This window comes from Rhinatrema bivittatum, chromosome 2, assembly GCF_901001135.1.
Source record: "Rhinatrema bivittatum chromosome 2, aRhiBiv1.1, whole genome shotgun sequence".
Taxonomy (NCBI): domain Eukaryota; kingdom Metazoa; phylum Chordata; class Amphibia; order Gymnophiona; family Rhinatrematidae; genus Rhinatrema; species Rhinatrema bivittatum.
Genome location: NC_042616.1, coordinates 193346662 through 193360961, shown reverse-complemented (window position 1 = coordinate 193360961; position 14300 = coordinate 193346662). Strand labels below are relative to the sequence as shown.

At 40.5% G+C, this 14300-nt stretch overlaps 1 protein-coding gene across 4 annotated transcripts in view; it reads left to right on the top strand.

Moving 5' to 3' along the window:
* The window catches only part of ETV1 (ETS variant 1), a 221801-nt gene extending 209948 nt beyond the window's left edge, over positions 1-11853 (top strand). For all 4 annotated transcript variants that reach the window (XM_029588997.1, XM_029588995.1, XM_029588996.1 and 1 more), the window contains exon 13: positions 6319-11853. In XM_029588997.1, coding sequence (XP_029444857.1) covers positions 6319-6540 — 222 coding nt within the window. In that variant the 3' untranslated portion in view covers positions 6541-11853. The remainder of the gene's footprint in view (positions 1-6318) is intronic.
* Positions 11854-14300: the final 2447 nt, after the last annotated feature.

The following is a 14300-nucleotide window of genomic DNA, read 5'->3' as shown; positions in this document are numbered from 1 at the left end:
TTTGCAAATATATCTCATGCATATTCATTGTGGATAGCCTGAAGATCAGATTAGCTGGGTGCAGGCTCATTTGTTCAAGGATGAACAGCTTTTATACCAGTGGGGAACCACCACTTATACATTACATTTTCCTAAATCGTAAACCATTTTCGTTTGAGTCAATAGAAATTCTATTTATTGATATAAATTCCTTTACATTAGTAGCTCCCATGTTCTCAGTTCTCATAAAGCTGGAGTGATGCACACGATGACCTTCTACCTATCTTGTTAGTAATTTGCTTCTCAGAATTAATAAAAAAAATAGCTTTAAAAATAATTTTGAGGATCTAATTTAAATATAGTCACCTGTACCCTTTTCAAGTTTTCCAGTTTGTAGCCATACCTTGCACTCTTTAGAGAAAAGAGTTTCTATTGCAGGGCTTCCCAAAATTCTTCTATTGACCCTAAAACTAGTCTGGATTTCAGGAAATCTGCAATTAATAGGCATGAGATTAACTGGCTTTTGCTGGGTCATAAGAACATAAGAAATTACCATGCTGGGTCAGACCAAGGGTCCATCAAGCCCAGCATCCTGTTTCCAACAGAGACCAAACCAAGCCACAAGAACCTAGCAAGTACCCGAACACTAAGAAGATCCCATGCTACTAATGCCAGTAATAGCAGAGGCCATTCCCTAAGTCAACTTGATTAATAGCAGATAATGGACTACTCCTCCAAGAACTTATCCAAGCCTTTTTTAAATCCAGCTACACTAACTGCACTAACCACATCCTCTGGCAACAAATTCCAGAGCTAAATTGTGTGTTGAGTGAAAACGAATTTTCTCTGATTAGTCTTAAATGTGCTTGCTAACTTCATGGAGTGCCCCCAAGTCCTTCTATTTCTGAAAGTGTAAATAACCGATTCACATCTACTCGTTCAAGACCTCTCATGATTTTAAAGACCTCTATCATATCTCCCCTCAGCCATCTCTTCTCCATCTGAAAAGTCCTAACCTCTTTAGCCTTTCCTCATAGGGGAGCTGTTCCATCCCCTTTATCATTTTTGTTGCCCTTCTCTGTACCTTCTCCATCGCAACTATATCTTTTTTGAGATAGGGCGACCAGAATTATACACAGTATTCAAGGTGCTTTCTCACCATGAGCGAAACAGAGGCATTATGATATTTTTCATTTTGTTAATCATTCCCTTCTTAATAAATCCTAACATTCTGTTTGCTTTTTTGACTGCTGCAGCACCCTGAGCCGACAATTTCACTATGATGCCTAGATTTTTTCCTGGGTGGTAGCTTCTAATATGGAACCTAACTGTGTAACTACAGCAAGGGTTATTTTTCCCTATATGCAACACCTTGCACTTGTCCACATTAAATTTCATCTGCCATTTGGATGCCCAATCTTCCAGTCTTGCAAGGTCCTCCTGTAATGTATCACAATCCGCTTGTGATTTAACTACTATGAATAATTTTGTATCATCTGCAAATTTGATAACCTCACTCATCGTATTCCTTTCCAGATCATTTATAAATATATTAAAAAGCATCAGTCCAAGTACCGATCCCTCAGGCACTCCACTGTTTTCCCTTTTCCACTGAGAAAATTGACCATTTAATCCTACTCTCTGTTTCCTGTCTTTTAACCGGTTTGTAATCCACGAAAGGACATCGACTCCTATCCCATGACATTTTAGTTTTCTTAGAAGCCTCTCATGAGGGACTTTGTCAACCACCTTCTGAAAATCCAAATACACTACATCTACCGGTTCACCTTTATGCACAAGTTTATTAACCCCTTCAAAAAAATGAAGCAGATTTGTGAGGCAAGCCTTCCTTTGGGTAAATCCATGTTGACTGTGTTCCATTAAACCATGTCTTTCTATATGCTCTGTGATTTTGATCTTTAGGATAGTTTCCACTATTTTTCCCAGCACTGAAGTCAGTCTCACTGGTCTATAGTTTCCCGGATCACCCCTGGAGCCCTTTTTAAATATTGGTGTTACTTTGGCCACCCTCCAGTCTTCAGGTACAATGGATTATTTTAATGATAGGTTACAAATTTTAACTAATAGATCAGAAATTTCATTTTGATTTCCTTCAGAACCCTAGGATGCATACCATCTGGTCCAGGTGATTTGCTACTCTTTAGTTTGTCAATCTTGCGTACTATACCTTCCAGGTCCAAAGTGATTTGGTTCAGTTCATCTGACTCATCATCCTTGAAAACCATCTCCGGAACTGGTATCTCCCCAACATTCTCATTAGTAAACACAGAAGCAAAGAATTAATTTAGTCTTTCTGCAATGGCCTTATCTTTCCTAAGAGCCCCTTTAATCCCTCAGTCATCTAATGGTCCAACCTACTCCCTCATAGGTTTCTTTCTTCAGATATATTTTAAAACATTTTTATTATGAGCTTTTGCCTATATGGCCAACTTCATTTCAAATTCTCCCTTCGCCTGTCTTATCAATGTTTTGCACTTAACTTGACAATGCTTATGCTTTTTCCTATTTTCTTCAGATGGCTCCTTCCAATTTTTGAAGGATGTTTTTTTGGCTAAAATAGACTCTTTCAACTCACCTTTTAACCATGCTGGTAATCATTCTGCCTTCCTTCCTTCCACCTTTCTTAATGTGTGGAATACATTTGGACTGTGCGTCTAGGATTGTATTTTTAAACAATGCCCATTCCTGTTGAACACTTTTAGCCTTTGCAGCTGCACCTTTCAGTTTTTTTTCTAACTATTTTCCTCATTTTATCAAAGTTTCCCTTTTGAAAATTTAGTGTTAGAACAGTAGATTTACTTATTATCCCCCATCCAGTTATTAGTTTAAATTTGATCATGTTATGATAACTATTGCCAAATGGCCCCACCACCGTTACCTCTCTCACCAAATCCTGTGTTCCACTAAGAATTAAATATAAAATAGCTCCCTCTATCATTGGTTCCTGAACCAGTTGCTCTATGAAGCAGTCATTTATTACATCCAGGAACTTTATGTCTTTAGCATGTCCTGATGTTACATTTACCCAGTCAATATTGGGGTAATTGAAATCTACCATTATTACTGCACTGCTAAATTGGTTAGCTTGCCTGATTTCTCTTATCATTTCATCATCTGTCTGACCATTTTGTCCAGCTGGACGGTAGTATACTCCTATCACTATACTCTAACCCAACACACATGCGATTTCAACCCATATAGATTCTACTGAGCATTTAGTCTCTTGTATGATCTTTATCCTGTTGCACTCTATATCCTCCTGGACATAAAGTGCCACACCCCCGCCAAGTTGATCCTCCCTATCATTGCAATATAATTTGTACCCTGATATAGCCCTGTCCCATTGGTTATCCTTCTTCCACCAGGTCTCTATGATGCCAATTATGTCAATCTCATCATTTACTGCTATACACGAACTCTCCCATCTTACAGACATTTCAAAGTGTGTTTTTTGTTTGTAGTAACAACCTGATTTTCAGTTGATAATTTGGAAATCTTTAGCTAAGGTGATTTGTTACATGTAGGCACATGGACTATGTTTGCTTTTATTGGAACCTCTCTATACATTCCTCCAAACCATGCACTGCTGAGTGACTGTCTGCTTTCCTCCTTGTTCTAGTTTAAATGCAGATTTATCACATGCATATTTATTATGTAGATCCTAAAAACTGACTAGATGTGGGGCCACCAAAAGAAGTATGAGAAGCCCTGCTCTGCTGGTTAAATAGACTAGAGAATTTCCTGGCTAAATCCAGGGTGCTGAAAATTGCCCAGCCATTAGTGACTAGAACTAACTGGGGTAGATTTTCAAACCGCGCAATTTGGCCTACTTTTGCTGGCGCATCAGGCGCAAGCAAAAGTACGCTGGATTTTAGTAGATACGCGCGGAGCCGCTAAAATCCGGGATCGGCGCGCGCAAGGCTATGGATTCTGTATAGCCGGCGCGCGCCGAGCCGCGCAGCCTACCTCCGTTCCCTCCAAGGCCGCTCCGAAATCGGAGCGGCCGCGGAGGGAACTTTCTTTTGCCCTCCCCTCACCTTCCCCTCCCTTCCCCTACCTAACCCACCCGCCCGGCCCTGTCTAAACCCCATCCTTACCTTTGTCGGGGGATTTACGCCTCCCAGAGGGAGGCGTAAATCCCCGCGCGCCAGCGGGCCGCTAGCGTGCCGGGACGTGACCTGGGGCGGGTACGGAGGGCGCGACCACACCCCCCGGACCGCCCCGGGCCGTAACCACGCCCCCGGGCCCGCCCCCCAAAAACGCTCCCGACATGCCCCCAAAACGGCGCGGTGCTCGGCCCCGCCCCCGACACGCCCCCCTCCGAAAACCCCGGGACTTATGCGAGTCCCGGGGCTCTGCACGCGCCGGTAGGCCTATGTAAAATAGGCTCACCGGCGCGCAGGGCCCTGCTCGCCTAAATCCGCCCGGTTTTGGGCGGATTTAGGCGAGCAGGGCTCTTAAAATCCGCCCCACTGTCTATTTCCACATGGTGGATAGATTTAATCATAGGGTGTCTACCCTGGGCATGGGGAGTGCACAGGAGATTTGATTTTGAATTCCCCCATGTGTACTTTCCTGAGTGGACTCTGCCCTCAGTGAGAGGTACAGAGTCCATGGTACCCATCTGTGCCCACAGACCTTGCTAAAACTAGAGAGAATGTCAGGGTAGTTTCTCTTTGAAAATTAGCTTGAAGTTTCTTGTTCATTTTTACTACCTGGGAAGTAAATTGTTACCACAGTGGACAAAAAGGAGCAATAAAAAACAGAAGCCACAGACATTACTAGGACCAATCAGGAAAAGAAACAATATAAAATTAGAAATGAAAAAAAATCCAGAGACAAAAAATACCAAAGCCAATTCATTTCCATAAATGATGAGAGATAGTGTACCAACCTCAAAGAGACACTGCTGTTTAAATGTCAGATCTAGATCATGTAATTACCAAGCAGTATATTGAACATATTGTTGAGTACTGTTAGATTTGTTTCTGCCGATTCTGGAAGCACGTATACAGGCTAGATTTCTAGGCACTCATCTAGGGGCAGCAGCCTCTGCCAAGCACACAGCTGTAATTTTAAGTTTTGTCGGGAGGAGGGTCACTACACAGAAGAGTTAGTTCGCACAGGACAGCAGGAAAAATTGTGCATCATTGGAAGTTCAGGGGATCCTTAGCCACCTTTGGAAGCTCACACTATGTGGAGTGTTATGAGAGCAAATCCAGCCATACATCTTTAATGGGGAGATTTCAAGAGATAGGGGTTCCGGGATGGTTCTTTTTTAGGCCCACAAAATATTTATTTGTTAAGATTTTCCTTTTATTTATTAGGCACTGAGCAAATCCATTTAGGGTGACTAGTTACAGTGATCTCCATAAACACTCCATGTGCACCACAATGCTATCCATGGGTTGGGTGATATTATGAAACTTTGTTACAAGGATGAGATCTATCATCCTGCTTCCTTCAGGCTACCTGTTCATGTTTTTAGTTTTGCTTTTCTTCTGCTCTGTTCTCTTATTTCTTCTCTTCCCTTTCACCCTAATCCCCTATCCACCCTTTTCTCTCTTGCTCTCGCCTTCTTCCTCCTCCCCTTCCATGTTTTTCTCTTCTTCCTGATCTCATACGCTCAGGCTCCACTCCTTCCTCCGTCTGGGTTCCTTTCCTTTCCTCTCACCTCGTTATCCCTCCTCCTCCCCTTTAACGTGTGTCTAATCCTCCAAGGCAGTGGGATGAAAGGCAGCAGTAGTGCAGGGACACATGGAACATGCGCTGCCAGTTCCCACAGCTGGTCTACCCCTTTAAGTTTCCTCTCCAAACAGGAAAACCTATAGGATCAGAGCAATAGCAACCATAGGCATGTGCTCCCATTGATCTCCCATACTGTGTTGGTGCCAGGATGGGATCAGGGGAATTATGGTGGGGGGGGTGGCATTGGAAAAGGAGAAAAAAAGAATGAGGCTGGTAGGGGTAGAAAGGGAAGAGGAAGATCCACTTATTGTGGATGCTTATCATGAAGAGGGGAAGAGGAGGGAGGAGAAAGAAAGGTGCTATCTAATGTCAGTATTTGTTAGTAAACATGACAAGTATTTTTCCATTGACTTTTGTAATGATTCAGACACCAGTTCTCCCTCTTTCTTGAGGACATTTTTGTAAAACATATATTACAAGTAACAGTGAGCTTTAGTGTAATCCATGAATTAAAGTAAGAAACATTAAGGAATGAAACGTTTTTTTCCATGAGCTCATTTAACTGTAATGGGTTTGCTAATGAAAGTCTCACTGAGGCAGACTTTGCATGTTTATTTTTTGTTTTTCAAGGTGGCTGGAGAGAGATATGTCTACAAATTTGTGTGTGACCCAGAAGCGCTTTTCTCCATGGCCTTTCCAGACAACCAGCGGCCATTGCTAAAGACGGATATGGAACGTCACATTAACGAGGAGGATACGGTGCCACTCTCCCACTTTGATGAGAGTATGGCCTACATGCAAGAGGGCGGCTACTGCAACCCCCATCCGTACAACGAAGGCTATGTGTACTAACAGCAGCGACAGGACAAGAGGCCCTGCTTTTCTTCTTTTGCAAGACCTTGAGAAAAGCAAAATTCACTTCAATTCATTATTATTTTTTTTTATTAAATAGTACGCAGAGGGGCTTTTCCTGTTGCATTATTCCTATGGTCTGCCATGGACAGCGCACTTTATTTTAGGGGGTGGGTCGGAATCTAAACTTGTCTTGTATGTAACAGGAAGAAAAGGGTGGGTTTACTATTTACTTAAGCTTGGGAAGAGAACATACAAGTTTCAAGTACAGCGATGCTATATTCATGTCTGTTTTGTTTCACACATGCATAAGATATATTGTACATTTTCTCTGCGTGTCAGTAGTACAGTTAACTCTCATTGTGTAAATAGCAGTTTGGAATAATGTTTTCAGCTAATCATTCCTTAGAAATTTTTGTCATTCCCAATTGTGTCATGCCAATTATAAAATACTAAATCTGAAACGAAGAATTTATATTTAGAAGCTAAAAGTGTTTGTGCCTTTCCTCTTTTTGTTTTTTTTTTTTTTAATGGGTGTTTAAAGAGCTCTATTTTTCATTTTATCTTATTGGACTGTTAGTGCATATGAAAGCTGATGTTCTCTCTCTGTTCCTGTGAATCTTCCGCAAAGTAAATCTCAGACGTGCAACAAAACACATTGCATCTGGTGCCACCTTGCTGTTTCAACACAGCACAACTTCATTTTATCAACCTTTCAAAGTCATCTTGGGTGAAATAATGACATGTAGTGTGTGTGTCTTTTCTTTCTTTTTTTCTTTTTTTTTGTGTCAGCAGTAAATAAGGACTCATGATGAGGGAAAAACATCTATTTCCTTCCATTTCCCTTCATACTTAAATAAGTTATTTAATCAATAGGAATTAACTGTACTAAGTCACATATCTAATTATGCTGTTCTAGACACAGCAAGCACTCCTTGGAAATATATCCAATACACTAAATAGGTACTTTAGTAATTTTTAGACACAGTACCCATTAATATGCATTTAAACCTTTTACTGCTGTGTTACGTTGATAATATATATAAATACTAGATAACGCTAATGCTTCTTCTGCTGTCTTTTCTGTAATATTCTCCTTGATGCTGAATTTACTATGGCCATTATAAGCAGTGCTGTAACTACAGGTAGCATTTCAGGACAAAATAGGTAACTTGAACCATTTATTGCTTAGACAATAGCTTACACCCTAGCTATGCTGTAAGCAGCTTTTATGCGCATTGACAAATGGACAGTAAGCGTCATCTTGCTAAGGGAAAACTCTACAGAACCTTTTGTAACATTTTTTTTGGGGGGGAGGGGTGGAACAGAGACTTCACTTATTTGCAAACTGTCAAAAAATACAATGAAGTCACTGCGTGAGTGTGTAGTGCTGGCACTGATTATATCAATCAACTTGTTTTGGATACTAAGTCTAAACGTGAGCCAATATGCTTGGAAGACAATTTAATGTTTTTGAGTTTTTAAAATTTTCTTTTAGAAAGGGAATTGCAAAAGCAAGAAATGTATTAATTCAGTATGTAAAAAAAAAAAACAAAACCCTATGCTGTTATTCAAGATTTATTAGCACCTTTTTGAAACTTCTGCTTCCTACAGTAGTTTGAGGAAAAATGGAATTTAAGCTGTCCAGTGAGTTAGGAAAGGAAATACTTCACAGGAGTGCCTCCTTTTCAAATTCTGAAAGAAAATGAAAAGAAATCCTTATTAATAATAATAATAATAATAATAATAAAAAAAACTTTCACTTGGAAAATTGTAGTGGATGTGATTGCAAAGCTACCTTTGGGCAATGGTTAAGTTGATAAAGGCAATTATAAAAAAAAAATAAACAGATTAATAAGCTATACATTTTTATTATGCAATTCAGCCAAAACTGAAACGTGGGACGGTTGCATCCACACTGGCAGAATGGCATTCTGGTCATGCATCTGATCTAAAGTAGAATGTAAATTTCATTTAAGTTTCCTTCTCCAGTAAGCATGGAAATGTATTTCCAGTTCACAATAAGCCATCTTAGAATGCTTTTAGAGATAGTTTTGAATACACGGTGGAGACAGTGTATGCCAATGATCCTTTGATGCAATAGGTTTGCAGTATATTTTTGTTACAATGAAAAGTTTGGACATGGATATGTTAAAAAAAAATAATAATAATAATGTAAAACCCTTTCCATACAAAACTATTTGAAAAATAAGGAACAGAAACACTTTAATATTGATTTTATGTTAACCAAGATAGTTTTGTTAATTCAAATAGATACTTGTCTATCCCACCACCCCCTGTTAGTGTCCTTTGGAGTTAAAGCTTGCCCTTTGGCAACCGGTGGTATAAGGGAATTCATAGTAATTAGAAAGCTGCAGTCAACGATTTCAGGCGTATTACAATTTATTAGTGATCTCTAAGCAGTTGAGAAGGTTACCAGAGAAGGACTGGGGCTGACAGAATCCATGCCATTTACTGCACTGAAATGGGAAGGTGTACACTTACTGCAAAATGTAGGAGAGAAAGACGAACAGAGGTGGAGGGAGGAGAGGAATTTTAAAACCCATTTATAACAAAAATCGTGGAGCTTTCGTTAAGTTGGGAGATAATAAGCTGTGTTGTACAAAGCAACAGCAATATACTACGCAACCTAATTATTTCTATTGTTCCCGGTTTTTTTACATAACGTATGTAAAATGACACTCTCCTGTTAACTGTGTTATTCAGGATTAACCATTGAAATAGCATTTATCTTTGTTTTTTGTTTGTTTGTTTTTTTAACTGTTGCACATGTGTAATGTTTAATAGGTGGATCATTTAGTCCCATATCCTGGGATGGGGGGATAGTGGGGCCAAGTTGAGCCAGTCCTGGTTTTTTTTACATATGTGTGAATGCAGTTCTGTGTTTCTGAGATAAATCAGTTGGGAAATTAGGAGCTTCCTCTCCCTGCATGAGGAGGGGCAAAAACAGGGCTGGGCCTGCCTGTCTTGGAGCTGTATGTTCCTCCCTCCCCCCCCCTTCATGCAGATGGAAAGTTCCAAACGAGCAATTTGAGGAAAAATGAAAAACAAAAGCATTTGTTAGTTCCACCGAGTTGTACTGAAATGAGATGCAATGTCTTTGACGGCATCACTGTTACTGTAAACACATTTTTTTTTTCTCGGCACATTAACTGTTTTGTAAATCAAAGCATTGTGTATGCATACAATCTTTACAATGGAAAATACTTGGAATTTGATTGCCCAGATGTTTTGCTCTTGCTTTGTACAACTCACATGATTACTGTCTGATGAGCAGTATAGTTTTAAAAAGCCACTTACCCAGGTATTTTGATTTTTGAAAATTGCACACCCATTGCCCTGGTAAAAGTGTGCGCGGGAAGTGAACAATGTGCATTGCTCTTCCCCACATTGAGAATAGGCATTCCAGGAATGGGAAAGATCATCTATATGTGCTATTTTCAAATTTACATCCATTATTTTATAGGGAAAAAGTATCCACAGAAAAAGCAGGTGCAAATCTCTATGGACACTTTTGAAAGGGAAAGTATGCTTGTAATTTCCCTTTTGATAATTGCTGCAAAGTCCACAGGTAGAAGCAACCATGGACTTTGCGTTTATGTGGGTATTTTGAAAATTGCCCCTAAAATGATAGTTCTCCTTTATGAGCAAAAATATAAATTGAGGCCGTTTAAAAGCATGGAAAGTTTCTTGGGATCTCAAAACCCTCAAGCCTGGAGATGTCACAAGAAGCCTTTGATGCCTTTAATAGATTTACTGGGGGTAATTTTGTAACATAATGCATAAGATGCACCAGCTTTCAGATTGGACTTACATGCATAAGTTCACTTTGGAAATGATCCTGGCAAAACTACACTCACAGGTTACACCTACTAAAATATCTGCACAGATTTTCCGATGAAAATGTGTGTGTGCATACTTTAAAATCCAAAAGTATGCATTTAAATCCAAAATCCTCCCCAGTGTCCACCCCCAGGAATGCCTCCGTTCAATCCGGGTATACTCAGGTGCAAACATTATATACGCACATGAGTTTACCCTCATATCAAGCAGGCTCATTTTTTTAAAAGTTCAAATCTGTAGGCATAACACTGTTTTACCTGTGGAAATGCTTTTCAAACTGATCCCGAGGGGGTTATTTTCCAAAGCGATCGCCCGTGAAAAGTCGCGTGCGATCGCTAAAAAGGGGTGGCGTCAAGACCGGAACAGGAGGAATCAGGGCGGCACCGGGGCGAACGCCACGAAGACAGCGTGGACAGCGAAAAGGTAAGGAGCCTTTTTGCTGCCTATTTCGTGCCCGATACCACCACCTTTTATGATGGCGCTATTGGGTGCAAAAGCCCCCATTAACGCACGATTCAGGGAGCCCTGCGACATAGGAAAATCTAGCCCTTAGGGAGGATAATCATCAAAGGGACGTCTGTGGGTAAAACTGTTTTACCCGCCAAAATCATCTTTTACAAAACTGTCAATCTGAAATGCAGGTAAATCTATGCGTGTGTATTGTGTTTGGGTGTGAGTTTATCTGGACGGAACGGAGGCATTCCTGGGGCTGGAACTGGGGGGAGGAGTTTGGATTTATGTGCACACTTTCGGATTTTACAACATATGCACATACATTTTAAGGGAAGGATTTGTGCAGACGTTTCGGCAGGTATCACTTTTGTGCAACGCTTTGCCAGGATCATTTTCAAAGTGGGCAAGTGCGCGTAACTTATCTGCAATGTTACAAAATGACCCCATTATGTACAGCTTCCTATACATGTTCCTACATGTTATGAGAATAAATATGGCTTGCACTTTCAAGATTTTCTTCATCTGCTCTTTATTAACATGTAGATAAAAGGCACCTAAATATGGAAAAAATAAAATCCTCCCCGGACAATGGAATGGCTGATACTGAGTTCAGGGAAAAAGCATCCCTCCAAAAATTGGGCTTTTAGTTAGTCATAGCCTCAGTGAAACTCAGTATGATAAAATATTGATTACATGCTTTCTGTTCTTTAATGTCTGTGTGGGATACTTACTGCCTGGAGTGGAACTGTAGGGTACTAAGAAAGAAGGCGTCATCAGGGAAAAAATACCATGTATTTATTGTACATGGCAATGACTCACTGAACAAAACACCCAGCACAATGCAAGTCCCTGTAAAATGAAATCTGAACTGTTCAACTTGTGGTGGTGGTGGTTGGGGGGGGAGGATCAATGTTATCTAAAGATTTATTTAAAATTCTGTTTTCATTTATTTTTTTTTTCTGATAGATAAATAAATCTGGCAGCTGATATCCTCAAGACTGCGGTGTCTAGATTCATTATCACGTTCATTGTGACAGGTTTTCAGATTTCTGTTGTAAAGAAAGGTGAATTGTGCTAAAGATTTTTCTGGGAATTATTATTTCTGAAAATCAGTTTCAATAAATGGGAAAATTTACCGTGCAAGCCAGTTACTGTAGACTTAGGGATGTGCTTTAGTTCGAAATGACAGAGGCAATGACATTTCATGTCATTTTTTTAATGAATGGCAATTTTTGTTTTTTCAGTTTTAGTGCACACTAAAATGAAATAGTGCACATTAATTCAAACTAGCGAGTACTGTTTCAAGTTAGCGCACACTAATTTCATTCAGTGCACATTAAAAACAAAACTGAAGTTGAAAAACAAAAGAAGTGATATAAAACGTAGCTAAAGGAATGAAAAAAAAATAAAAATGAAATGAAAGCAAACTAAACAAAACTTTGTACAATGCACACCCCGATGTAATATGCAGAATGCTAGCCCTAACAGTATGTTGCTCTATCGACCTGTGCTTGTTGGTAAAATCCAGCCTGGATTTGTCTGCAAGCACTCTAAGCCTGTGCCCAGAGCAGCAAAACTCGGGGGGGAGTAGACTGGTTGAATATTTGCTGCCTATTAGTTATGCTGAATCTCAGAGAACAGCCCTCTGTTTTCTTCTCCAGCCTTCCTTCAGGTAGCGTGCAGGGAATGGGAGAGGAGGGGAAGTGAGCCTGTAACAGACAGAGCAAAGGGAGATCATTTTGAGGAGATTAAGAGGGTCTGGGTAGAGATCATTGGGAGGGTGGGAATAAATGCTGGGGGATCAGATGGAGGGCATGTGTCTGTGTGTGAGAGAGAGGGGAACAAGGAGGATAGGTGAGCAATGTTCGTGTGTACGAGAAATAATTGGTGCCAAGTGTGTGTGTATGTTATATTGAGTGGGATGCTAGAGGGACTGTAAGGAAGAGCAGGACTGGAACATGGTAGGGACCCCGTTATAATTCAGATCCTCCCTCCCTTGATCTTGTGTTCTCTCCCCCAGACCCTGGCACCTCCTTTCTTTCCTACCTCCTCCTTTCTCCCCAGATCCTGGAATCGACTCCCTCTCTCACCCTCCTTTCCCCCACCCCAGATTCCTAATCTTCCCTTTCTCCCATCCTCCCCATCTCTAGTCCTTCTGCTTTCTCCAGACCCCATTCCTGATCCTCTTCCCATCCCTGAGGTCTCCTTCCTATACTGATACTTGAGATCCTCACCCAATAAAAGTAAAATAAATGACGCTGTAAAACTATTTGTGTAATGCAATGTAATGTATAATGTTTGTCAATTTGCTATAGAATTTTTTAAATTTTTGCCACAGAATCTACCCCTGAGCTGCACTGGAAATGAGGGGAATGTGCCTTACACTTCTTCTCCCTGTTGGCCAACCTTGGGGGGGGGGCAACAACATCTACAGTGCCTAGGGCTGCCAAAATCCTAAATCTGTAAATGGCTGTGACACAATTAATTTAAAACATTGCTAGGAAAAAAAATCTTTTAGTTGAAAGCATTTGGGAACATTATTTTCAAAAGAATTTTGCCCATGGTACATATATATATATTTTTAATTGTTCAATCAGTAAATCTAGTGCATTTGTGAAGGGTCGATGTTAGACACACTAGGACCCATGGTAGAAGCTCCCTCCCAGATCCTAGGCCCTCTCTTTCCGCTCCCGAGTCTTTCAGCTTTTCCCTTCATTCCCCGCTCCCCTGTCCCCAGTTTTTCGTAATGGGAATTGTGAGATGGTGGCAAAAGGTAGCAGAGAGGGGGCCAGCCCCATCTTCCTTTTAGCTGCAGAAGCAGGGCCTCATAATGCATCACTGACCAAGGCTTGGTGATGCAACGTGACTTTGAAATGGAGCCCATTGTGGCTTTGGGACCTTGGGAAATGAACCTATTTGCTGCCTCCTAATGCCAGTCCTGCATTTATTTACTCAACAGAGTTGGAGATTTAAAAAAAACATGTGTTAGATTCATTTCAAATTATGAGTCCATCTGATATTCATGCCAGAAAGAGTCCCAGATTTCATTGATGGCTATGGCGAATGAAATACCGCCCTAATTATATGCTTTGGGAGTGGTGTTGCCTTGTTTAGATCTCTTATGATAGTGTGGTTGGTTAATATGATTTTTTTTTTAAGGATACTCCTGTTCCATGCTGAAAAGTACCTTATCGATTTCATTTTACTCTCTCCCATATTTTGGGCATGCGTCTCTTTGGAAGACCTTATGCTTCTATGCAATATGGGTGGAGAAAGCACACTGAGCTTGCTCAAACTGTGATGTCAAATTGAAAAAAGATGAAATCTGAAATAGCTACTTAGACTTCAAACAAATTGAGGGCTTACATGTTTGATTTTGGGGTTTCTGGCATTTAGCTCTACATAAAATAATACAGAACTGGACTTTAGTACATACAGAATAC